General features: G+C 34.9%; 1 protein-coding gene across 3 annotated transcripts in view; it reads left to right on the forward strand.

The window, feature by feature from the left end:
* Positions 1-27,504, forward strand: part of UBR3 (ubiquitin protein ligase E3 component n-recognin 3) — a 260,446-nt gene that overhangs the window by 165,302 nt on the left and 67,640 nt on the right. For 2 of the 3 annotated variants that reach the window (XM_026454174.1, XM_026454177.1), the window contains exons 28-31: positions 2,966-3,178; positions 4,761-4,897; positions 11,270-11,355; positions 24,957-25,059. In XM_026454174.1, coding sequence (XP_026309959.1) covers positions 2,966-3,178; positions 4,761-4,897; positions 11,270-11,355; positions 24,957-25,059 — 539 coding nt within the window. The remainder of the gene's footprint in view (positions 1-2,965; positions 3,179-4,760; positions 4,898-11,269; positions 11,356-24,956; positions 25,060-27,504) is intronic. The other variant, XM_026454176.1, reaches the window with a different exon arrangement.

A 27,504-nucleotide genomic window follows, 5' to 3' on the forward strand; every position in this document is an offset into this window, starting at 1 on the left:
GCAAATATTTATTCAGTATCTACAGTGTTCCAGATACTATGATAATCATTGTGGATACAATGGTACATAAGGCACAGTTCCTTCCCTCAATGAGTTTAGTATGTATTACGTAAGAGAGACAAGTAAACAGTTACAGTATGCGTGCTAAATGTTAGGTATACACAGAGTCTTACTGGAACATCTGCCAGGTGCCAGAATGTTTTGATGGAGTAAGGCGCTTGAGTGATGAGAGACGAGACAGAATAAGTAATTAAGGTTTACATTGTAAGGGGCCTTCTGGTCCATTTAAAGAATTTGGTCTTTACATAGATTCCTTAGAGAAAGCCATTAAAGACTTAAGCAGAAATATAAAATGTCCAGAAGAGTCATTGCGACAGTTGTGTAGAAAGGAGATTGCAGAAAAGTAAGAAAGAATGTGGTGGGGGCTTGGACTTACTCATGTCTATGAAAATGGAGAAGAGAATATAGATTTGAAATGTATTTAGAAGGATAGTCTTGTGGAGCATGAGGGGGAAGAAGGAATCAAGGTGAGAGGTTATGATGACACTGAAAGATTTTGATTGGAAATAACAAAGTCTCAAATTAGACATTAGACACTAGACGCATTAGGTCATGTAGTGGTATGTTTGGGAGACAACTTAGAGAAATTAGTAAAGGGGACAGAAAGAAGAAAGTAGATGGAAGGATTGATGGGGTTAATTAATTATATATTTGTGATGGGAGATGGGCAGGATATGGAAGGAGTTGCTATGAGACTCTTCTCTCTGAGATATGAGGTGTAACCTTATGCTCCTAGAGTAAAGGGGACAGGGGTGGGGAAGGTGAGTGACTTGGCAGGTGAGGAGGTGGTTTGAAAAACCACTTTGGGGACCAGGTACGGTGGCTCATGCCTGTAATTTCAGCACTTTGGGAGGCTGAGGCTGATGGATAACTTAAGGTCAGGAGTAAGACCAGCCTGGCCAACATGGCGAAACCCCATCTCTACTAAAAATACAAAAATTAGCTGGGCGTGGTGGCGAGCCCCTGTAATCCCAGCTACTCAGGAGGCTGAGGCAGGAGAATTTCTTAAACAGGGAGGTGGAGGTTGCAGTGAACTGAGATTGCGCCATTGCACTCCAGCCTGGGCAACAAAAGCAAAACTCCATCTCAATAAATAAATAAATAAATAAATAAATAAATAAATAAATAAATAAATAAATAAACAAATAAAAAAAAAATAAAAAAACAAAAACAGAAAAACCACTTTGGGATTGGATGACAGAGTGCTTCCTAGGATGTGGAGAAAGAGTGCCAGGCAGTATGCAGGACAGAGTTGAGGTTGGAAACAGTTTGTAGCAAGAAGGCATTTCATTTTTCTCTGACAACACTCAGTTTGAGTGCAGAATTGGAGAAGGCAAACATTGGATTAATTTAGTGTGAAGGCTTTGTTTGGTGTGAATGATGAAAGCATACATGGAGGGCGAGTGGAAGTATTGCCATGAGTTTTTGAAGTGGTAGACAATGGTGTGCAGATGGGATAGGAAAAACCTGATGAACTAGGAGAAAAAGAAGGGAAATAAAGGAGGTGGAAGTTGGTAGTCATAATATAAGATGTTCAAATTTAATATTTTCAAATCACGAGTAATTTTGAGTTATTACAGGACAAGGATATTGTTATGGTAACAGGTGCTGGAGTAGAGTGGAGGCCAAAACTATAGGCGCTGATGAGGTTAAGGAGCTGAAGGACTGAGGTATAAGATTGGTTGTATACATATATAGTGAAACTGCATAGGAAGATGCAGGACTTGGAGTGATGAGGAAAACGTATCAAGGTACCAAAGTCTTCAGTGGTTGCGGGCAGTAGGTGGCAGTGAAAAGGAAGGAAAAGGATAGTATTGCTATATGACATGAGCCACAAATACAAGGGAATGCAAGAGTAATGATCTCGGGCCAGCACCAGAGGGTGCTGAGATGTGAGAGATGTAGGAGGGTGAGTTGAGAGGGTTTCTGGGGGTGCTTCAGTAGAGAACCTAGCTTCAGTTATAGCAAAAAAGAGTATCTAGCATTCTTTAGAATTAAGGCTGCCAAGAAGCTTATCACAGAATGTTCTGTGATCAGGACCATTGCCCCAATTTTTAGCACTCTGTTTTTTGTGTATTTTTAAAACTTAGCTCACAAATCTTCTCTGGGAAGGCTTCTCTGTTGTTGCATTTATCGCACTATAATTTATTTGCCCGATTTTGCTTTTAAATTGTGAGCACCTTAAGAAGGAAAAATGTATCTTAACTCTTTATGTTATCACCTCGCACAGCATGTATCACATAGTAGGAGCTTAGTAAATGTTTTTAGAATTGGATTTAGGAAGATATATTGTTACATTTTTAAGGACTTAAAAAGTTAATGTCAAAAAGTGAAAAATAGAATTCATAGTTCTCATAGTCGAAGTACTTGAGATGCAGATATAATGAAATGAGCACTAACTCAGTTGTCCAATCAGTTGTATTTAGCATTTGGACACTTTAGAAGTTACTTTTTTGAGGCTTATTTGCTCTCAAAAGCTATTTATCCTAGATCAAGGAACATGAGCATTGGGATAATCTTCCCAGTAGTCAGTTAGATTATGAAAACAGGGGTGTGGGGTAAGAGGAGGGTGACCCACTTTAATGTGGCCTGTTTTTTGAATTATTGTTTATCTTAAACCCACATTTCAGATTAATTGCATCATCACTTGAATGTTTCATACTGAGAGAAGAGTAAGATACTTAAACAGTGTGTTGGTGAGGGCAAGTGTTATGTAATTGCTCTGATGTAAGAAGTGATTTGGTGAACTTTAACAGTTAAATGAAGGATTCTGTTTATTTCTTTATGACATATTAGAGATGTCCTTTTTTGTATGGTTTATTAATTTACTATAAAATGGGTGGTATAATTTTTGTTTTCTGTAAATATGTGTATCATGCATCTGTATGTTTATTTCATCTTTTAGAATGATCAGGTTCTTCAGGGCTTCTCAGTGGACAAAGGAGAATTCACGTGTCCCCTCTGTAGGCAGTTTGCTAACAGTGTTCTTCCATGTTATCCTGGAAGCAATGTGGAAAATAACCCTTGGCAACGTCCTAGCAACAAAAGCATACGAGATCTCATAAAGGAAGTGGAGGAGCTACAGGGACGACCGGGAGCTTTCCCAGTAAGCATCAGTGTAAGGCATAAATATCCTGGTTAACTCAGCTCTGATTTTCTGCTTTCATTTTCATTCAGTTTATAAATTACTCTGGACTTTTACATATTTAGTAGAAATTGCTTTTAGAGGTTTTGTTCTCTTCTATTTATATTTAAATAAAAGTAATAGAAATTATTATCAAAGACTATACTTCTCTTTAGGCTAAATTCTTAGTTTTAATATACATCTTCTAGGTCAAAAGCCCCTATAGGTTTAGATATAGTTAGGCTCTTTTAAGATGTTGACGTAGGCCAGGCGCGGTGGCTCACACCAGTAATCCCAGCGCTTTGGGAGGCTGAGGCTGATAGATAACTTAAGGTCAGGAGTTTGAGACCAGCCTGGCCAACATGGCAAAACCCCATCTCTACTAAAAATACAAAAATTAGCCACGCGTGGTGGAGCTGAGGCAGATGGATCACTTAAGGGCAGGAGTTTGAAACCAGCCTGACCAACATGGCAAAACCCCATCTCTACTAGAAATACAAAAATTAGCTGGGTATGGTGGCACACACCTGTAATCCTAGCTACTCAGGAGGCTGAGGCAGGAGAATCGCTTGAACCCGGGAGCCAGAGGTTGCAGTGAGCTGAGATCGTGCCACTGCACTCCAGCCTGGGCAGCAGAGCGAGACTCCCTCTCAAAAAAAAAAAAAAAAAAAAGGTTGAAGTATTTAAAAGCAAACACACAAGCTATATATACTCTGTGTGTGTGTGTGTATCTCGATATAAAGCACAATTTAATCACTTAAAAATACGCCCATTAGGTATATTAGGATTAAGAAAATATATTTACACAGATATGCACATGTATTTACTGTGTGTGTATGTGTATTCGAGAGATAAAATATTGTGTAATTGATTGAACTGTTCATCACAAGTCAGACTACTGTAGTGGGGAACTCATCTTTTATGCCATCCAGTAGGATTTGTTTGGTTTAAATTCTTAAAATATTTCACCTTCATTATAGATTTATTATATGGTCTCTGAGAGAAGTGACAGTTGTGTCTGGTTTATGTAGTAAATTTGTGAAAACTGTGAATATGTCACTTTTGAAACAGAAATGCATACTTTAAACCTAGATAGATTCATCTGTCAATTCCCTTTCTCAAGCGAAGACTAATTTTAGAATTTGTGGTCTTTTTAAAATTTTATAAACCCTAATTCTTGTGTGTTTAAAATATGCTTAAACTTACGGGACATTGATATAATTCTTTGAAAAATGAACTTAAATGAAAGTCAGGTTTTTTATAGACATGGAAACTTTGTTCTAACATATTATTTTAATACCATCATCTCATTGGCTTAGAATAATTTATGTGGTTAATTCATAGTTGGGTTACAGTGTTACCAGTCACAATGTAGAATTAAAGATCACTGTTTAAGAGAGTATTTTTTGATTGGTTTTATCTTTGTACACTAAATATATTTATAATAGATAATGTTCTATCTGTTTTGACTTTTTAATTTTAATTTCCTATGTTTATATAATAAACATTCTAGTTTTAGACCAGTATTAAAGAAAGTGAATATAAACTTGATATATATGTTTGCATTGTTTTATAGTCAGAAACAAATTTAAGTAAAGAAATGGAATCTGTAATGAAAGATATAAAAAATACCACTCAGAAGAAATATAGAGACTATAGCAAGACCCCGGGCTCACCAGACAATGATTTTCTCTTTATGTACTCTGTTGCTAGGTAGGTATATATAGTATATACTCTTTAGTTTACTTATTATTAATAGTTGATTTTATTATTTAATAAATATTTGTTTTATTTATTTAAAGGATGCATATTTTTAATATCAGTTGAAATTATGGCTAGTTTTAGTGCCTCCTAGGATAACTATAAGTACGCAGCTTTCCTTTATTTCCTGAAGAGGTTTTATTTTAATGAAATATTTGCATATATGTTACTAAGCATTAATAGTACATGGGGGAAAAGTATGTTACTAACATTTTGGGACAGATATATACCTTGAAGCATGTATTATATATGAGACCTGTCAAAAAGTGATAACACTGAGAACTAAAACGTTGTAATATGTTAAACCCTTCGAATTATGGAAAAATGAGAACAGTAAGGAGTTAGAAGAACTTTGTTTTAAATAGAAACTGGAAATGTCTAGCGATAGCCTAAAAGACAGGAGTTTAGAAAAATCAGATAAGGGAGAGGAAGCAAGGGATCAGGCATGTTCTGAACCTCAATTTGTAGTGAGTAAGGGGCTCAAGAAAGCTGTTAGAAGTAAATGTTTCTCATCTTTCAGATTAGAAAGGATTAGTCTAATTGTGTGCAATACAGAAGCAGTAGTTCTAAATGGGAATTTTGGAAAACTTGAGTGAAAATGCAGAACCATAAAAGAAGTAAATAGAGGAGAGGCAGACACAACTAAGAACTTGTAAATGCATTCTGCCAAAACTGACTCTGTACATCCTTGAATATCTCTGGAAGCATACTTCATGTTTTATCTAAGTATTGTAATAGGTAAGAGAGATAATGTGACTTGAAGTCATACAGCAAGTTAGTGGCAGAGTAGGATCTCTTGAGTCAAGGTTTAGTGTTTTTTTCAATTTGCTACCTTCCTTTTTCCTTTCCTATGTTTAGCTTTTATAAGTTGTATTATGTATATAGTTAATCATGGCTATTCTCTCTGGCCCACTTCTGGATCAGAGGGTAACGAAAGAGTAAATGAACTATACATAGCCTTTGGAACCCAGGAGAAGTGGAACCAGACTTAGAAAAATTACAGCAAGCAAATTAGAGCTCAAGATAAGGAACATTAGTTAGTCTGAGAATGCAAATACTGGACATGGGTTGATGTAAAAGGATCTAATGGATTGGAAAGTAACTTTGTAGTTTGTATATTCCTAGCCTCTTGTTTATCTAGAATGTTTTTGGGGAAGACATAACAATTTGGTATCTTGTTTCTGGAGAGTTACTAGTTACTACATTCTTGCAATAAAAGATACTTTATGTGAAAACAAAACTGAATATAATTTAACTTTGCCAGGGTGCCAAGGTTTTACAGAACTTCCATATGATACTGTGATTGTAACATTGTAGGCAATTGGGTTGAATATGGATCAACTCAGTTCTGCTATACATATTTATACACATACATGATCACAGACCTACACACATTTATGTTGCTCATGTATTTATGCCTTTATTTTTACTGGAGTTGACCTTTTAAGAAAATCTTTATTGAATGGAAATAATCTATATTTGGAATTTTCCTGTAGTATGATAAATCAAACAATTTGATTTAAATATAATTTAGTGGAAGTTTTAGATCCTCATTTCTTGGTTTAAGTTTATAAGTAACTTAGAGAAAAAAGCTTGCAATGATAATGGGAGACCTTCTGGATCAAGACATTTTGGTTTCTCTATTTTTTAGAGAAGCAGGGACAGGTGTCAAATACTTTACTAAGGTGTAGACAGAGAAACAGAGAAAATATACTTCCCCCATCCTTTTCTGAAACTTAATGATAAGCTCTAAAGCAGCAAAACAATAATTCTGAAAATGAGTGTATATAACACTTTAAAACTTTATTATCCTTTGTTTGGAATTCCCCAAAATATTGCAAAGCTCTTCCAGTGAGGCGACATTCCTTCTCTAAGTTTTACTTAGTCATTACAAAGAAAACAAAGGCTGGGCATGGTGGCTCACACCATAATCTTAGCACTTTAAGAGACCAAGGAGGATTGCTTGAGACCAGGAGTTTGAGACCAGCCTGGACAACATAGTAAAACCCTATCTCTATGAAAAATAATTTAAAAAAAATTAGCTAGGTTTGGTGGCACACATCTGTAGTCCCAGCTACTTGGGAAGCTGAGCTGGGATGATCGCTTGAGCTCCAAGAGATGGGAGGTCAAGGCTATAGTGAGCTGTGATCGAGCCACCGCACTTCAACTTGGGCAACAGAGCAAAACCCTGTCTAAAAAAAATAAAAAATAAGAGAAACAGATTGACTCAGAAATTAACATGTATTGAAGGAAAAAAGTATATTGTATTCTATTTAAATAGGTTGTAATTTTCTCAAAACAGGAAACCAGGCCTTTTATGCGTAACATGTAACTTATTTATGCATAACATATAACATATCACATTTATTCCTAAAAGGTGAACATTAAAATATTTAGCAATATTTAATCATTTAAAATATTTAACAATCAACTTACTTTGAATTAAGTTTTGAAGTGATTTTAAAATGTATAATTCATTAGAACTTGCACGTTTATTTGTATTTAGTATTAGTAATGTGAGTAGAATACAACCCTCATTTCTTAGAGCTGAATTTCTCCCTGCTGAATAATTTTGTTTGCTCTTCAGAGAGTTTGAATTTTGGATATTTAGAAGCAAAGTGTTTCTGGTGAGTTTTAGAGTTTTTTGTTTTTTGGTTTTTTTTGTAAGACAGTACATGTCTTTTGTTTTTAAATTTTATTTGCATGGTGAAGCCTTGGAGAATTTTCTGAGGGTATCAGAGAAGAAACTGTTGGAAAATCCATTCAAATTTAAAATAATTTAAAAATTAGTCAAAATTATTACATTCAAGTTTTAATGTATTTCCAAAATTTTCTTTCTATTGCAAATGTCAGTCATCTAAACAGATAATGGAAAGCTAATTTGGGGGAAGAAAGTTTTCTTTTTTTAATACCAATTCATTATTTTGTTCTTGAAACAATGAATGACATGAATTTCAGTAACTGATTTTTCCAAGGATTTTGGACTCAAATTTCATATAATCAAGAGGTATTGGCGAGTAGCAGGTGGTTTGTGTAGAGAAAAATGGAAAGAAAATGAAACATAAGTAACTGCAATGTAGGTGGAGAGACATCTTTAAATTGTGGTTACTCAATAGAGTCAATGTACCTTCATAGGTTAGTTACTTTGTAAACTAATTATGTTCAAAATAAAAGGGATGCTTGCTAGATACCAAATTATGAATCCTTTTAAAAAACAGAAAATTCTTTCCTAAAACAATCCTTGTTTTGGGGCTTGAACGGGGGTCACTACTGGGTTTAAGGGAATGGAAGAGTTAGGAAAAGAAAGAAAATAAACTGCAGGGGCTAAAGAGAATCTTATAATTGGTTACATATAAAAAAAAAGATGTCATTCCCCCCCCCCCCCCCTTTTTTTTTAAGCATCTTGCCAGGTACCATTGGTGATTTAGAAGCTATATATGAAATAATCCCTGTTCTCCAGGAATTTACAATTTAGGTGGGGAGATGGAACTAATATAACATCAATCTATATAACAGAATATAATTTGTTTTTTAAAATGTCATATAGAGAAAGTACTGTAGAACTTCTGAAGGGAAGATGAGCAAATTGAAATATGAAATATGCGTAAGGCCTTCTTTCCTGTCTCAGAAAAGCTTCCTGGAGAAGTTAAAACTTGAATTGCCTCTTGTATAATGTAGGCTGTGGTATGGATGAAGATACTGTTTTTTTTTTCCCCTGAGAAATTGAGTAACTTGCTCAACTACTAAGTGGTCTACTCAGGCCTTGAACCTAGACCTCTTTCCAGAAGCTTTGCCTTTTTCACCAAACCAACGTGTGTTTGAGAGTGTGGGGTGTGTAGTGTGTATACACACATTTGCTTTTCAAATTATGGTCTAAAATAGAAGTTAGTGTTGAATGGGGGGTTGAGAGGACAGCATACTTCGGTCATGCAAAAAGAAGCTGGAGCATAATTAGAGGGGTTTTTAATACACATATCTAGGTGGCCACTAGGGTAGGCTTTAAACAGTCTTTCTCATCATTATTTCAGATGTGGAGATATTTTCCTTTTTCTTCCAAACTAATTTGAATGTATTTGTGTTAGAAAATATAGAAAAGAGTCTACTTTTCTTTCACAGCAAAAAGCTCAGAAAATTACCACTCCCAGCATATCTTTAGTTTTACATCATTCATTGGGAAGGGAAGAAACATAATACTGCTGTGTGAATTTCAGCAGCTGAGGAAATGTGAACGTGGGACATATGACCCATTTGTGTGTTCTTTAGCATGTCTCAAAGGACCAATTTTCACATAAATGAAATAAAGAAAAGTTGATATTTAGAGCCATATTGATTTTTAAAATCCTAGATATTGCTGGATGCAGTGGTGTGCGCCTATTCCTGGCTACTTGGGAGGCTGAGGCAGGAGGATTGCTTGAGCACAGGAGTTCAAATACACCCTGGGAAACACAGCAAGACCTCATCTCTCAAAAAAAAATGTTAAGAAATGTAAAATCCTAGATATTATTACCCATTAATCCTTTGGATAGGTAGTTTTTTTATTTTTAATTCAGAAAGAATATTGCATAGGAGATCTTCCAGTCATCGTCTGGAATAATTAATTAGATTTTACTAGTTTTTTTTCCAGTATTCTTTGCAATGAAATTCTTAGTAACATGTTTGTCATCCTTTATATTTGGGGATTGAGAAAACAGAATTGTTCTTATATTTAATTTTAATGAATATTTTTGCAAATATGGTGAAATGTTGACATTCTGGTTTTAACATTCATTTGTAAGTATTGTTTGTGTTTCTGGTTAGCTCTCTTAAACGTAGTATCTAGGAAATCTTAGTTTTTATAAGAGAATATAGCCATTAATTTTTTTCTACAGATTAGGCAACAGAAGATTTGTGAAAACAAAATGTATTGATCTCATTTATATTCCCTTGATGAAGGAACACATGCTGGTCTCCGCTCGCTTTCTGTCCACTAGTATGAAATCCCTGTCCCTGCTTCCTTGCTGGTAGGTTTTTAGAAGTTCAGTGAGCAATGCAAATCGCCTGAAGGGTGGAAAATTCCCTTGTCACACAGATGCCCTTATCAGCAGCAACCAGATGGAGCTCTGAGCTGGAACATTATCAGTGTTAAATTGCTTTTTCTCCCACCCTGAGTAGAGAGGATTAAAGCATTCCTTTAGAAATGGGTGGCAAATGTACAGACTTAGGAATATTAATATTTTTAACAATTTGCATTTATAAGTAAATACATGGAAATATAATCTCAAAACATTCTGTGTTAAAAATACAACCAATCCAGTGCAAAATGTTTTGTTTTAAATAAAACAGGATAATAGTCTTTCATGAATTCACTTGCAAAGAGTAAGCTTGAAACTGCTTTTTCTCTTTTTTTTTTTTTTTTTTTTTTTTTTTTAAGTGGGACAGTATCTCACTATTAGGGCTAAATGCATATCTTGGATATAAACTAGTCTATTCAGTTTTGGTTGTAGAAAATAAAGGTATGTCTAAGTGTATTAATACTGTTGAAGAAAAATACAATTTAAATTCTTTCTCAGAGTTGTCATTTATTTTGGCATAATTGGTTATTTTACTGCTACTGTTTTTGAATAAATCCTTAGATTCTGCATTAGTTTGATTTTTGAAATGTTGATTTATTGATTATTGCTATTTTGTAAGCTAATAATTGCTAAATACCTTGCAATTTCAGGTGTATGAACAATATTGATGGTTAGCCATATCAATAGTTACAGTGTATTTTAATGAAACTAGTTTTAGAAGTCCATAAGAGAGACTGCTGTTAAATTATATGTGTTGTTCGTAGCCATTTCAGTATTAGTGATTTTGTTTCTTAATATTGATTTCCAGATACCATCTAACCTCTAATGAATGATAACCATTTCCTGATAGACAAATTGGTATGCCCTTGTGTTTTATATGGCAATAACCACCTACACACTGGCTGATGTTGGAGTAAAAATTCTTTCTTCATATTCTTATGAAGGTTTATGAAATATGTTGCAGGTTTTCTTTTTCTTAAGGCCTAGTTTTTAGTATGTGCCAAGAGTTGGGACTTTGCAACAATTACACCATGATGTGTGCAATTTTTTGCAGGTATAAATATGAACATATAAATAAGGATGGATAAATTGTTCCCTTTTTATTTCTAAATATCAGATAAATACGATTATTATTGATACAACATAAAAACTGCTTTTGCAAAAAAAGTTGAAGAACTTTAATTTTTAGGTTGATTCAGACATGTCAGTAAAGCAAATTGATAAAGAATCTTCAGTTTAGCGACTGAGATATATTATAATGTTTTACTTACAGAACGAATTTAGAACTTGAATTGATTCATCGAGGAGGCAATTTGTGTTCAGGTGGTGCAAGCACAGCTGGCAAAAGGTCTTGTTTAAGTAAGTACTAAATAGTGTTAAATTAAAAAAAATTCTGTCATTTTTGGAAGCATTGACAGGTAAAGTGACATTTTGGTGTATTTCAAATTCTGTCTATGTTATATATGGTCTATATAATAGTGATATATACTTTAAATGGGTAATCTTGTACTTGGAAGAATCATATGAATATTTAGCTCTTTCTAGATTATGATTACCTAGCAGATAAATGTGATGCTAAGTGACGAGGTTTATACTATTTCAAAATTTAAGCACTGTATTATTCTCAGCTATAAAAAATTGTCCTTAAACTTTAATTCTCTTAAAGAATTTTTACATTGAATTAAGAAAATATAAAGACAATATATGTTGCCCACAGATTTATATTATTGCTATTAATGAAGATATTTGTGCTATATTTTGATGTGCATATTAAAATGAATTGAAATTGCAGATGTTTGCTTTTATTTATATATATACTTTGTTATAAAATGAGCATAATTCTGCAATCTTGTTTGTAAAGATATATTTGAGAAAAGTGTAACTTGTAATTTAAGGTAGATTTTTCATGAGCGTGGCTTTAATGCTATCATTTGTTAGTCATTGTTTAGAGAATTAAGGTGAATACTAGGAATAATATTATTGAATGTCACCATATAGCTCTGATTATTGGCCCCAGATCACTGGAATTGAAATATTACCTAATGTGATTGGTGTAGGAAATAAAACTTGTTTAAAACACATAATATAGTCTTTTGAAAAATGAATATTTTTCTTAAAATACTAAAAAAAGTATTAAAAATTATCAATACATGTTGGTGTTTTAACAAAAATATGTTATTTCAAAAAATAATATGTAATTTTGAATTGATTTCAGAGCAGAGGGATGATCAAAAGCACTTTAAAATTTCTAACATAAAAGCAAACGTATGTGAAATTTTAACTTGGTTATCTTTAAAGTCTTATAAATTGCATTAGAATTTGATCTTTTCTTTTGGATTGTCACTTTATTCTTAGAACTTAAGATTTTGGAGGTTATTATTTTTATTTTTTAACCAAGTATTAGTAAAAATTGACCCCTCTATGCATTCATCTAAACCCTATTTCTATTCAGTGCTTTACTAGTATGTTTCAAAGGTAATTGTTGATACATGGGAGTTTTAGTTTCTAATCTGTTTGAATTAATAGATACAATAATCATTTTAGTTATATAAATTATTCCTTCTTGTTAATTTGTTATTAATTGATGTTTGTCATTGGCTGATAATATTCCAGAAACCGTTGTGTTACAAAGTGTTTAGTGAATGATTTTCTGTTTTTAAAAATCTACTTAATTTTTTTTCTCTGAGGCACTTAAACTTATCTAGAGGCTTGTAAATAATGAATTTTTCCAGATTCCTGAAAATTGTAATAAAATTCTGGTAGTAATCACTTCAATTACCAGAGTCAATTTTGTAATTTAAATTGTTAAATTTATAGTTACTTTCAGATTTTTGCTTATTTTTCCCTTTACTAAATAAGAAATTACACTGTGCCAGTATAGACAAAGTCGTGATACAGTTTATCCTAAATATAAGTTAATATGTTTCTTAGTTTTTGTATAATTTATTATTGTTCAATTACTTATTTATCCTAATATTAATAAAAGCAGCCTGTAAGTCATATATATAGAATATGTTGTATATATACAAAATCCCACTATCTTACAAGTGTATGAACTTAGTATTTGTTATTTATTCAAATAAAATTCAAACTTAAATTGTACACCAGGACTTAAATTGATGATGATTCATGGGATCTCAGTGCAAATATCTCATTTTTTTGATCTTCCAGTGCAACTTCAGTGTATTATAAAAAAAAAATTCTTTTTTCTAGGGAAAAATCTTCTTGTATTCATATTTTCCTTTTTCCATTGATTGCTCTTTATTACTTTTTGAAAATCTCATTTTTAATGTTTTTTCTTCCGTAATGTTTTTGAGGAGAGTGAGAAAATGCCTCACTGATTAAGCAAATGATAAGGGAACTTTTTTCATTCTAAGAATATCACACTTTTGAAATACTGTTCTGTTACAACTTCTTGATGAAACTGAAAATTTGTCTAGTCAGGAAAACTTCTAATTTTGTCTAGAAAAGATTGCGTCATGCCTGGTATATAATTATGGACACACACACACACACGTACACTCAGTGGGGGAGAAGAGAAGAAGATTGTTCTTTCTACAACAATGAAAGCAGAAAATATTAATGGCCAAATCTCTAGTGAGAAATAAAATTGAAATGGAACAATGCCATTCAACTACATCTTCAAACATTTTTAAATAGTTGAGGGTAGTAACCAATGTCAATCAGAGCAAAACGTCAGTGCTAAAAATATGTGTGTGGGAAATTTTCCATAGTAAAAAGTTACTCAAATTAGCTCACATAGCAGCATACTATGGTATTTTAATAATATCCTACGTTTGTAGTTTTAAAGTTTGTAAAGTTCTTTCACATAAATTACTTAATCTTTAGAACAACCATGTGAAATAGGTGTTATCTCTTTTTCATAGAAAAGGAGTCCTGAAGTTCAGAGTGATTGCCTTGCCAAGTCACACAGCTGGAAAATGTCAGAGCTTGTACTTGAGCCCAGCTCCTCTGACTCTAAATTCAGTTATATAAGACATATCTCCTGCCCTTAAGTGTCCCAAAGGATACAGAACTTTTAAGACCTTTCACCCATTGGTTTAGTCAAAGACACTCTACTGTACAACGTTGACTTGGGATCTTTCCAGGCCCTTCTGTGCTAACTCTTCTGTTTATCTTGTCTATTTTCTTTTATCAGCCTTTCACCATAAATCCTTTGTTCTGAGCCATCTTTTCAGACATTTTTGCAGGTCCCAGTCCTGAGTCCTTCTGCCCTGGATACCAGTTAGTTCTCCTTTATTCCTTGCCAGTTTGCTGGCTGGTTCCCCATGCTCTTGCTGTGAGCCATGTGCATTAGCTCTCACATACAGCATAGCTGCTGATTCCTACGTCAGAGTTCTAGCCCTTCTCCTTACCCACCAGGGAAGATCAGGCATTTAGGACTTTGTATTCAGCACATGATACTAGTTCTAGAGACTGGTTCTCATCTGCTGGACTTGTATTCAGCAGATGAGATTTGTTCAAATGCCATGTCCACCAAAAACTTCACTGATTCCAGCAGTGAATTTCCTAGAAGTTCTAGGGAATTTAGAGGTTTGGGATCATATCTATCTGCTGGAATCAGTGAAGCTTTTGGTGGACAAGGCATTTGAACAAGACTTTGAAAGGTAAGTGAGGTTTAGAGTTTTTGTTACAAATTGATATATACAGTAAGTACCACCAACTTGGTTATCAACATATGTTGGAAAAAGCAGATGTGAAAATTAAAGGCATAACTTTTTATTAAGAAAAATATTAAGCTTACTGTATTAATTTCTTCATTCAAGTGATTTGAAAGTAAATATGACACTCCATAAATTCTAGTGACGTTCACATGCTTTTGACACTTTTTTGGCATGATATTCTCAGTGTATTTCTCAAGTAGAAATTGTTGAAATCATTGGCAATGCCATTTGATAGATTATTAATATTGGAGCATAATATAAAAATTATTTGTAGGTAAACTTTTTTCCTGTCTTTGGGTCTGTCTGAGAATTTTTCTGCTTATTACTGTCATTTAACTAAGAAACCACAGTTCATGTCTCAAATGGATTCTGTGATTTTATAGAGAGATTAAAAATGAGACGGTAGTCAAGAGAGGATAAGGCAAACTCTTACCTTGACATTTTCATTTGGGAAGTTCTGACTTAATTTTGATGTAATCTATGATCTGATCAAGAAATTATGCATAGTCACTGCAGTAAATAATTTCTACCAGAATTTGCTATTCATAGCAAGCAACCCAGCTTAGATCTGTGCAGGCAACTTAAAATAGTTCTACTTTCTCAAAGAGTGAATTTTTGGTGAATTTAAAATTACAGAAAATTAGCCAGGTGCGATGGCTCACTCCTGTGATCCTAACATTTTGGGAAGCTGAGATGGGGAGGATCACTTGAGTCCGGAAGTTGTTAACAGCCTGGGCAACATAGGGAGAACCTCATCTCTAAAAAGAAAAAAAAAATTAGCTGGGTGTGGTGGCGTGAGCCTGTGGTCCCAGCTACTCAGGAGACGGAGGTGGGAGGATCGCTTAAGCCCAGAAGGTGGAGGCTGCAGTGAGCCATGATTGTGCCATTGCACTACACAGACTGGGCGACAGAGCAAGATGCTGTCTCAAAAAAAAAAATTATAGAAAATTATTTTGACATTAATTTCTCCCTGCAGTTAGGCAGCATAAAGATGTTGTTAAACAAGTAATGAGTTTTAACAAAATTACTCTTTAATTTTGAGCAACAGGGTCTCCCCTTTGTCACTCAGGCTGGAGTGCAGTGGCACAATCATAGTTCACTGCAGCCTCGAACTCCTAGGCTCAAGCAATCCTCCCACCTCAGCCTCCCGAGTAGCTAGGACAGCAGACACACATCTTCATGCCTAACTAATTTTTAAATATATTTCTTTGTAGAGATGGGGTCTCGCCATGTTGATGAGGCTGGTCTCAAGGTTTTGGCCTTAAGCAGTCCTACCACCTTGGCCTCCCAAAATGCTGGGATTATAGGCATGAACCACTGTGCCTGGCCTAAAATTACTTTTAAGTAGCCTGGCCTTATTATTTTACATTTAGTAGTAAAATTTTGACATTGATGGTTGATGAAAGCCTTTTTCAAATGTAAAAATATCAATTTCTGCAAGCAGACTGAATAACAATTTTGTTCAATTTTTGTTACCATAAAAAGGACAGAAATTTGGCCATCAAATTATTATAATGGTCAAAAGGTATAAATTAATACAAAAATGTGTAAATTGTCTGCTGAGACTAGTTATTGATAAAATTTGATGGCTAAAAGCTGATTTTGTGGTATTTGGGAATGTTTTATGTTCTGAAGAGCCAGTTGGTGTGTATTTAGGGCCAACATGAAAGATGCATATGTGGTGGAATAGACAACAGCAAACTAGGAGTCATAGGCATGTGCTTAGGCAAGACATTTTATGTTTTTGGCTTCAGTTTCCTCATCTGTAAAATTAGTGTATTAGACTGGATGATCTGTGTCCTGACAGATGTTCATGGTTGTTAACTCTTACACGCAAAGCTCCAATCTGGAGCTTTTTCCCCGTTAATTAACATCATTGACATTAAACACAAAAGGCAAATAGCTGGACTAGGAGTTATACTCTAGGAACTTTTAGAATTATACTTTATCTATAGTCATACACTATAGAATAAATCAAGGCTTGGAGTTTTTGTTGTTCTTTTCTTTTGATACATCTTACAAATTCAGAAGATTTTGGTATTTTGTTTTATATTTTATTTTGCTCTTCATTTTAAGTAGTGCATAAATAAAAAATAAGAGGCTGTCAATGAAGTCACATGATAAATAGAATCAGAATCTTTGAGCTAAAAGTTACTTAGGAAATCACCTAGTCTAAATGTTATCTAGCTCAGGCATCTTGTACCTACTATTCCAATCATTTGTGCTCTGCTTAAACACTTTCAGAGATAAAGAGTACTTTTTGAGATAGGTGAGGAGTTTGGTAAGCCTTTTAAAGGATGGTGATATTAAAAGGCAGCATAGTGTAAACTAGAGAGTGAGATTCTGTTCCTCATTAATACCCAATCAGAGGATTGTTGTAAGAATTCAATTTTATAATATATATTCTAGTTTCTATAGATTGTAAATCTCAACATTAATATTTCTCCTATTTCAACACTATAATTGTCAAATTAGGGGGTGTGTGGATAAGAAGAAGGGGCAAGATAACAATTTTTAGCTCAATTTTTGTCTTAGTCTATAACAATATACCATAGACTGCGTGGCTTATATACAACAGAAATGTGTTTCTCACAGATCTGGAGGCTGGGAAGTCTAAGATCAAGGCTCCAGCAGATTTGGTGTCTGGTGAGGACCTGCTTGCTTCCTCATACATAGCTGTCTTCTCACTGTAACCTCACGTGGTAGAAGTGGCAAGAGATCTCTCTGGGATCTCTTTTATGAGAGCACTAATCCCATTCATGAGGGCTTCCTCATGACCTAATCATTTCTCAAAGGCCCACCTCCTTATACTAACCTTGGGGTTAGGACTTTAACATATGAATTTTGGTGGGACATAAACATTCAGTCCATTGCAGTTTTTTTTAAGGGACTTGACAAACATTCTTTTGACCTCTTCGGAGATGAGATTAGGAGGACGGAATGAGATTTATCCACATGATAAAGTTGGTCTGTTGAGAACAAAATACATTGTTAATTTGGAGAGGTTTAAGAATGTGGCATGAAAATTTAAGTTAGAGGAGTGGCTTTAACTTTTCTTTAAGGCCTTTCTGAAAGTCCCATGATTTGTGACTTAAGTAGCCAGGCCTTTCTGTATTTATAATTTGGGCATTCTAAGAACTAAGTACCATAGATAGTAGTTTTCACTGTCAGGGCATAGGGGTCTTCAGATCTTACTTGGCTTAGGGCAAGGCAGCTTCTTTCTTCTGCAGTTAGATGGGACAAACCCTACCCCTATTTTAAATGAGGTGCTTAAATAAGACCTGGATTCATGGAATGTGCCTCTTTAGTAAAGGGGAAATTAGGAGTCCTAAGAACTGACCTCTCTCTTCCCCTTCCTAGGGCTACCTATATGCAGAAACAGAATTGTACCTCTCCCTGCCTCTTATCATCCTAAACTCTGTCAGAAAGGGAAAAGGGGAGGCTTCTAGTCACTGAAACCTTAAAGTAGAAGGTGAACAATTTGATGAAGCTAATAATAATACTTGTGGATACTTGAGGTAACCAGAGAATGATGTCATAGTGTGCCTGGGAGTGGAGACATAGGAACTCTGGGAGGCAGGAGAGGAACACAGCATGGAAATTATGAAAGTACTAAAGACAGCCTTTTTCTTCACTGTCTTCCCTTCCTCACATGGCAGAAAAAACCTCTCCAAAGGAAGCAACACTTCCCCACTGTATTCCCAAACTCCCATGTGTCCTTGTTGACTTGCGAAAACATAGCATACAGTGCTGGAAAGAACACCAGGTTGGAGTTTGAAGATGTGGATTCTAGTGTATTTGTTACCTGTTGGACTTCAGGAAACTAACCTAACTTTTTACCTCATTGTGGAAGTGAGGATGATGGTACTTATACTATCTGATATATCCACCAAAGTTAATGTAATGATCAAATAGTATTAGATATATGAGCTAAAGTATCTTACATAATATATTGTTATATATAATAATGATTATTAAACTTGTCTTTTAACCCTTTAAAATTCTACCATAACTGTCTCTGCTCTGCCTTGCCTGGAGTGCTTAGGAATGGGATAGGGAGAGATGAGTCAGCTCCTGTCATCCATAACATCAACCTTCTGTCTCTGGGAACCAGATCTACAGATGTTCCCTTCTTCTTGGACCTGTTCCCAGACCTCATTTAAGGAGCTCTCTCCTGTCTCTTCATGGCTCATTTCTCAGGAACGTACAGAGGAACCAGTGGAAGCTGGCTTTGCTGTGAGAGGTGTATACTCACACCTATTACAATTCACCTTAGGATAAATAGGTCAGAACCATTTCCTCACTTTAATTATTCAGTTGCAGAGAAAGGGAGATTTTTTTTTCCCACCGCTGTGATATTTCAGAGAATCATTTGGCTAGTTGAGTTTTTTTTTTTTTTTTTTTTAAGGGACAGGGTCTTGCTTTTTTTCCCATGCTGGCCTCAAACTCCTGGGCTCAAATAATCCTCCCACCTCAGCCTTCTGAGTAGCTGGGACTACAGGTATGTGTCACCTTGCCTGACTGAGGTTTTTTTCATTGACAGTGATTTAACCGTTGATGACTAGACTGGTAAGACTGAAATCTTGAATGCAGACCCAGTTAAGTTTACCTTAGGTACATTTTAACAGTGGTACAATTTAAGATAGAACCATATTTATCAAAGTCTTTTTTTTTTTTTTTGAGACGGAGTCTCACTCTGTTGCCCAGGCTGGAGTGCAGTGGCACCATGTCGGCTCACAGCACCCTCTGTCTCCTGGGTTCAAGCAATTCTCCTGCCTCAGCCTCTAAAGTAGCTGGGATTATGGGCGCCCACCACCACACTCAGCTAATTTTTGTTTTGTTTTGTTTTGGTTTTGTTTTGTTTTGTTTTTGAGATATCTTGCTCTGTCTCCCAGGCTGGAGTCCAGTGGCGTGGTCTTGGCTCACTGCAACCTCTGTCTCCCAGGTTCAAGTGATTCTCCTGCCTCAGCCTCCTGAGTAGCTGGGATTACAGGCACCTGCAACTACACCTGGCTAATTTTTGTATTTTTAGTAGAGATGGGGTTTGTATTTTTCAGTAGAGATGGGGTTTCACCATGTTGGTCTCGATCTCCTGACCTTGTGATCCACCCCCCTTGGCCTCCCAAAGTGCTGGGATTACAGGTGTGAGCCACCACACCTGGCAGGAAGTCTTCAGGATAACTCTTTAATGTCTTATATCTTAATGATCAGTATGAGTATAGTAAGAAATAACCTACCAGTTTTAGATTTCTTGCATGTTTAGAAATAACTGACAGAGGGCTGGAGGTGGGTAGATCACGAGGTCAGGAGATCGAGACCATCCTGGGTAACACCGTGAAATCCCATCTCTACTAAAAATACAAAAAATTAGCTGGGCATGGTGGCAGGAGCCTGTAATCCCAGCTACTTGGGAGGCTGAGGCAGGAGAATTGCTTGAACCCGGGAGTCGGAGGTTGCAGTGAGCTGAGATTGTGCCATTGTCCTCCATCTTGGGCAACAGTATGAGACTCTATCTCCAAAAAAAAAAAAGAAAATAAATAACTGACAGAGATACACAGTTTCCAGGATGGTACTGGAACATCTGTTTCAAAAGCATTTTTGATAAGATTTAGACATATGATAACTTTGGTTTTAGTTTCTTTAAGTGGATATTCCTGAGGTCATAAAAATTGGCATAATAGTATCTATGTGTGTGTGTTTGTGTGTGTGTGTGGTATTCATACACATCATGTGAAACTCAATTATATAATAAAATTGGAGTTATATTTTATAGAGCTTTTTTTTTTAATAGTCTTACCTTAATGTTGACAAAGGTAAGAAGGATTTCTTAAACCTTACTTTTTGGTTCTAGCTAGGAGTACTTATAATTAAGTCTTAAATTTTCTTAAGAATAAACTGGTCTTTCAGTGTTGTTTTCTCATTTTCAGTAATGATGTGTCTGTCTTGTCATTAATCACATTATAATACTTTAGACTTGTCACAGTTGTAAAGAATTTGATTAGATATTGCAGAAAATAGAATTTATCCCAGGTGAGTTGTCACATGGGAACCAGCATGGGAAGAAGATGGTAGGAGCAAGTAGGTCAAGCACTGCTTTAGTAGTTAGAGTTGAGAGGTCAGTCTCTTTTGGGGAAGTGAAAGTAGGGCTGATTAATTGGCCTGCTTCTTGGTAACTGAACCAATGTGTCATTGTGACAGAGAGGGAAAAGTAGAAAATCATCATGAATTTTATGTTTATATTTATGATTTTTTCATAGAATTGTAAATATATAATGCTCAGCCTACTTTTAAAAATCCTATTATATGTCAAGCACTTGTGCTAGCCTAGGAGGTACAAAAATGTAAAGACACAATTGTCTTCTTCAGGGAGATCTGACCATCTAATGAGAGAGGAAAACATGAAAAATAATTACAAAACTGTGTAAGAGATGCTAAAATTGAAATAGATAGCACAAGGTATGGATAATGCATAAAGTAAGGGGATAATCTGATCTTTCTGAGGTATCAGAACCTTACAGAGCAGCACATGAACTGGCTCTTGAAAGATGAATTGAGTTGGCCTGAAGGACAAAATGATACTTTTCTAGGCTGAGAGAACAGCTTGCAAAGACATGAGACGACATGACACTTTGGGGAATACTTGAAAAGAAAGGAAGGAAGGTTAAGAAATAAACCTGAAAAAGAAAATGGGCTAGCTCATGAAGGGCTTTCTATGCCTGTTCCTTCAGTGGTTCAACAATCAATTATGAGATACTGTGAACAGATTTATTGATTAGACGGTTTGGAAGGGGTGAACCAAAAGGCATACAGCTGAATGAGCATTCTGTTGAGCAATTTAGGTGGAAAACAATGTAGTGGCAGAGTGGGCCAGAATAGGATGGATCACAAGAGGCAGAACCAATAGGATTGGTAATCAATTGGATATGGAGGGCAAGGCTGTGGGAGATGACTCCCAAGTTTTTCCTTGGATGTTTGCATGGGTAGTGGTGTCATTCACTGAAATAGGAATTATAAAAGGAAATTAACATTGGAGCTGGGCTGGGCTGTAAATCAGGTTAGTCTGGATGTATTGATTTTAAGGTGCCTGTTGAACATCTGAAGTACCACAGAGCCTTGTGAATTGTGAACTTAACAGGTAGAAGTGGGCCTGGGTAGTGTGTGCAGAATGAGAGGAAAAGAGGACTAACAAAGGATTCCTTTTCTTTTTTTTTTTTTTTTTATGAGAAATGTCACCTTTTAGGGTTCATTAGCAGAAGAAGGGCACATAAAAGTAACTGAGAAGGAACCGGAGGAAAGCCAGGGGAGAGTGGTATCAAATATTAAGGAAAGAAGAGAGAAGAGAGTTAAGAATATATGTTAATATATGTTTGTAGAATGATGGTTTTATGTGGAGACCTTATGTTTCCAATGTATAATAATCTCTAATTTTAGTTGTAATATCTCATTTTAGTTGTAAAGTTTATAAATATTAAATTTATTTCGTATTTATACGAAACATATATGCATCTACCTGTATGTAAGCCCAACTTACAAACATACTATAGATTTATGCTATGATTGTAACTATTATATTACTATATAATATACCAGAAAGATGATACTATATTTATTTTACAGACCGTAAAACTAAAGTTAGGTAATTTATTTAAGGATACATGGCTAGTACAGACTTGGATTCAATGCAGGACTTCCTGACTCCTCCCAGACAGTGGTGCTTCCTATACATAGATTGAAATCACAGCACACTTATAAATGAATTTAAAGGTATTTGTCTTTTCCAAATCTATTTTTATATGTGGATCAAACTTTAGTATTTTAAAATGTGTTATATTGGGAAAGGAGTTAATGTTTTTTGCTATTATTCAAAATTTTAATATGCTTTCTTGATGTAATTATTTTTCAACTTTTTAAATGTCATGCATGCAGTTGGTAGGTAATACATTTTTTAAAGTTGTTAACTTTTTGATTATGATTATAGATTCTCCTCATCCTGCGTCTTTAATATTTGTCTGGCATAAGAGGCATTGTTGCTGCTAAATGAATATTAGAGTTCTTTCTTATAAGACTAAATTTTGAAAACAAAATAATGAATAAATAACAATAAACAATGAATTTTATTAACAAATTGAAGTTATTAATGGTTATTTGGTCAGTTCTCTGAGAGAGAGAGAGAAAGAATCCTGTACTTTTATTTTAATCATAAAACCCCCAAGAAGTGGAGTGGTAGAAATAACTAAGAAGTGGCAAATCTTGAATCCTATTCTTAGCTTTTAGAAAAACTATTAAGAGTGAGCTGGAAAGGTACTTCCTTTCTCTGGGCCTATTTTCTCATCTATAGAATGAGGAAATGTTGAAAAACTTTTCTTCTAACATTCTGAAATTCTTAAATTAGGATAGGGATTAGGAAAATAGGTGAATGTAACGTTATTTTCTGTGCTGGCTGTGGTTTCAATGCAAAACAGGTTAGTACAATTGCAGCTTCTATGCTTTGGCTTAAATTAGGGAAACTAAAATGATCCACCTTCATCTTGATAAGAGCTATTAAAATGAGCACTTTGATCAAGTTAATACCTATATAAAAAGAATGCAGAACTCCTCACCATGCAACTTGAGATAATCTTAATATTTTTCTGTGAGAAAAATTTAGTTTTTTAAACACTTTTAGGTTTTAGTCATTAAAACACTCATTAAAAGTATAAATTATATGCTTAGTAATCTCTTATATATAATTGAATTGAAACAAAATTTACCAATCTTTAGTCCTCTGCTAAAACTTCCCTTGTTCTCGGTATCGTCTATGAAACCAGGTTACTATAAAAACTGGAAATTTGGGGAACTTACTTGCCCCAAAAGTGGGGGTTAATAGTATTACCCACCTAGAATTTTTGTGAAAATTAATTGAGATTATCAATCAATGTAACATAATGCCTGGCACATAATAAGTAACTAAGTCATTAATAGAATGAAGAAATTTAAGGAAGATTTAGGCTACACATTGACTTATAAATAGGAGATGAAACAGGATATTTAGATTCTTCTGTTTGCTGTAGAGAGATCAGATTGAAACTTACAAAAATATGTTTCCTTTATCCTGCCCCATAGAGTAGAACATTTATTTTACTCAAATTACAGCTCTCATATTTTATAACAGCTTCCCAAAACTACTATACACATACACGCATATACACATAAACACACAGGCACACCCCATACTACACCACTTATATTGATGGATCTTGTGTAAGTTAACATAAAATATAGTTAATTTCTAGGTCTGCTGACTCAGAGCAACAATATCTGGTCTAGTTTTAATTAGAAAATAAGTAACAATAATAGGTTTGTGTCATTCACTGAGCTTTTTTTGTAGATTTAAGAATGAATTTTAATCATATATTAAGAAGTATCATATCTGAAATTCTAAAATATATCATTGTTTATAGACCAATTCAGTGGGCAGAGTTCGGAAATGTTTTTTTAAGGGAAAAATTTTGATTTCCAAATATCTTTGAGTATGTGTGGCAGAATAATTATTGTCATTTGTACCAAATGACGATTTATACCAAATGACAATTCTTGTCATTTATAACAAAAAAAGAAGAGATGCATCAGATACAAAAGCAATACTTAGGGGTTTTTTCCAGAATAATTTTAAACATGATATTTTCTTCTAAATGTCTTGAGCAGAATTTTGTTGAAAGCCAAGATTGGTAGATTATCGTTATAATTCAGATAGAAGAAATTTAAATAGTTGGAATAGTACCAAATAATACTCTATTTCAGTTACTTTCTCTTTATGTAGAATCCAAAGATGATGAATTCACTCTTCAGTCTAAACAAGGTTTAGAGGGACATATTAGGCAAAGAAAGAATTTCACCTAACAGTGAGCTATTAGGATGTTGTGGTTCATATTACCCAGGGTAGAGGATTGAAGATAATAGTAAAGTTTGGTTAGGAGGAGACCACAATGGTGAGAAGTACAAATTGGCAAGGCTGCAGCATAAAGTCAAGGACAAGTATGTCTGTGATAGGAGATGAAGAAAACCATTCCTGTATTGAGCATAAGGACAGTCCAGATTCTGGCACAGATTATTTGGATGTGTATTTCAGAGTTTACTGTAAAAAAGAATGTGAAGTAATTGGGACTTAAACTTGGTGAATTTTAATTGTCAGGATAGGAAACAGATTTCCTTATGAAATAACTAGAAATTTTGTCTGAATTTTGTTCTGGAACAAATGTGTGAACTTTCTAATTACCTTTCCTTCAATTTTTTCAGATCAGCTATTTCATGTATTAGCCTTGCACATGCGCCTTTATAGCATTGACTCTGAGTATAATCCCTGGAGAAAGCTCACCCAGTTAGAAGAGATGAATCCGCAGTAAGTATAATTGAAAGACTAAAATCAATTAAAACTCTTTATGAAAAATAGGTGTTAAATATAAAAATGGAATTGAAATTTCAGTATGTGTGTTTTTTTTCACATTTTCTTTATGAAACACAGAAATATATCATAAGAATTGAAAACAGTTTACCATTATGCTATCTGTAAAAATTGCATACAAATTTTCACCATGTGAAAAAATCTTTTTTTTTTTTTTTTTTTTTAATACTTTAAGTTCTAGGGTACATGTGCACAACGTGCAGGTTTGTTACATATGTATACATGTGCCATGTTGGTGTGCTGCACCCATTAACTCGTCATTTACATTAGGTATATCTCCTAATACTATCCCTTTTCCCCCTCCCCACAATAGCACCCGGTGTGTGATGATTCCCTTCCTGTGTCCAAGTGATCTCATTGTTCAATTCCCACCTATGAGTGAGAACATGTGGTATTTGATTTTCTGTTCTTGTGATAGTTTGCTGAGAATGGTGGTTTCCAGTTGCATCCATGTCCCTACAAAGGACACGAACTCATCCTTTTTTATGGCTGCATGGTATTCCATGGTGTATATGTGCTACATTATCTTAATCCAGTCTGTTATTGATGGACATTTGGGTTGATTCCAGGTCTTTGCTATTGTGAATAGTGCCGCAATAAACATACGTGTGCATGTGTCTTTATAGCAGTATGACTTATAATCCTTTGGGTATATCCCCAGTAATGGGATGGCTGGGTCAAATGGTATTTCTAGTTCTAGATCCTTGAGGAATAGCCACACTGTTTTCCACAATGGTTGAACTAGTATACAGTCCCACCAACAGTGTAAAAGTGTTCCTGTTTCTCCACATCCTCTCCAGCACCTGTGGTTTCCTGATTTTTTAATGATTGCCATTCTAACTGGTGTGAGATGGTATCTCATTGTGGTTTTGATTTGCATTTCTCTGATGGCGAGTGATGATGAGCATTTCTTCATGTGTCTGTTGGCTGTATGAATGTCTTCTTTTGAGAAATGTCTGTTCATATCCTTTGCCCACTTTTTGATGGGGTTGTTTGTTTTTTTCTTGTAAATTTGATTGACTTCTTTATAGGTTCTGGATATTAACCCTTTGTCAGATGAGTAGTTTGCAAAAATTTTCTCCCATTCTGTAGGTTGCCTGTTCACTCTGATGGTAGTTTCTTTTGTTGTGCAGAAGCTCTTTAGTTTAATTAGATGCCATTTGTCAATTTTGGCTTTTGTTGCCGTTGCTTTTGGTGTTTTAGACATGAAGTCCGTGCCCATGCCTATGTCCTGAATGGTATTACCTAGGTTTTCTTCTAGGGTTTTCATGGTTTTAGGTCTAACATTTAAGTGTCTAATCCATCTTGAATTAGTTTTCATATAAGGAGTAAGGAAAGGATCCAGTTTCAGCTTTCTACTTGGGGCTAGCCAATTTTCCCAGCACCATTTATTAAATAGGGAATCCTTTCCCCATTTCTTGCTTTTGTCAGGTTTGTCAAAGATCAGATGGCTGTAGATGTGTGGTATTATTTCTGAGGGCTCTGTTCTGTTCCATTGGTCTATATCTCTGTTTTGGTACCAGTACCATGCTGTTTTGGTTACTGTAGCCTTGTAGTATAGTTTGAAGTCAGGTAGCGTGATGCCTCCAGCTTTGTTCTTTTGGCTTAGGATTGTCTTGGCAATGTGGGGTCTTTTTTGGTTGCATATGAACTTTAAAGCAGTTTTTTCCAATTCTGTGAAGAAAGTCATTGGTAGCTTGATGGGGATGGCATTGAATCTATAAATTACCTTGGGCAGTATGGCCATTTTCACAATATTGATTCTTCCTATCCATGGGCATGGTATGTTCTTCCATTTGTTTGTGTCCTCTTTGATTTCACTGAGCAGTGGTTTGTAGTTCTCCTTGAAGAGGTCCTTTACATCCCTTATAAGTTGGATTCCTAGGTATTTTATTCTCTTTGAAGCTATTGTGAATGGAAGTTCATTCATGATTTGGCTCTTTGTCTGTCTGTTACTGGTGTATAAGAATGCTTGTGATTTTTGCACACTGATTTTATATCCTGAGACATTGCTGAAGTTGCTTATCAGCTTAAGGAGATTTTGGGCTGAGACGATGGGGTTTTCTAAATACACAATCATGTCATCTGCAAACAGGGACAATTTGACTGCTTCTTTTCCTGACTGAATACCCTTTATTTCTTTCTCTTGCCTGATTGCCCTAGCCAGAACTTCCAACACTATGTTGAATAGGAGTGGTGAGAGAGGGCATCCCTGTCTTGTGCCAGTTTTCAAAGGGAATTTTTCCAGTTTTTGCCCATTCAGTATGATATTGGCTGTGGGTTTGTCATAAATAGCTCTTACTATTTTGAGATAAATTCCATCAATACCGAATTTATTGAGCATTTTTAGCATGAAGGGCTGTTGAATTTTGTCAAAGGCCT

The sequence above is a fragment of the Piliocolobus tephrosceles genome, chromosome 11, assembly GCF_002776525.5.
Source record: "Piliocolobus tephrosceles isolate RC106 chromosome 11, ASM277652v3, whole genome shotgun sequence".
NCBI lineage: Eukaryota > Metazoa > Chordata > Mammalia > Primates > Cercopithecidae > Piliocolobus > Piliocolobus tephrosceles.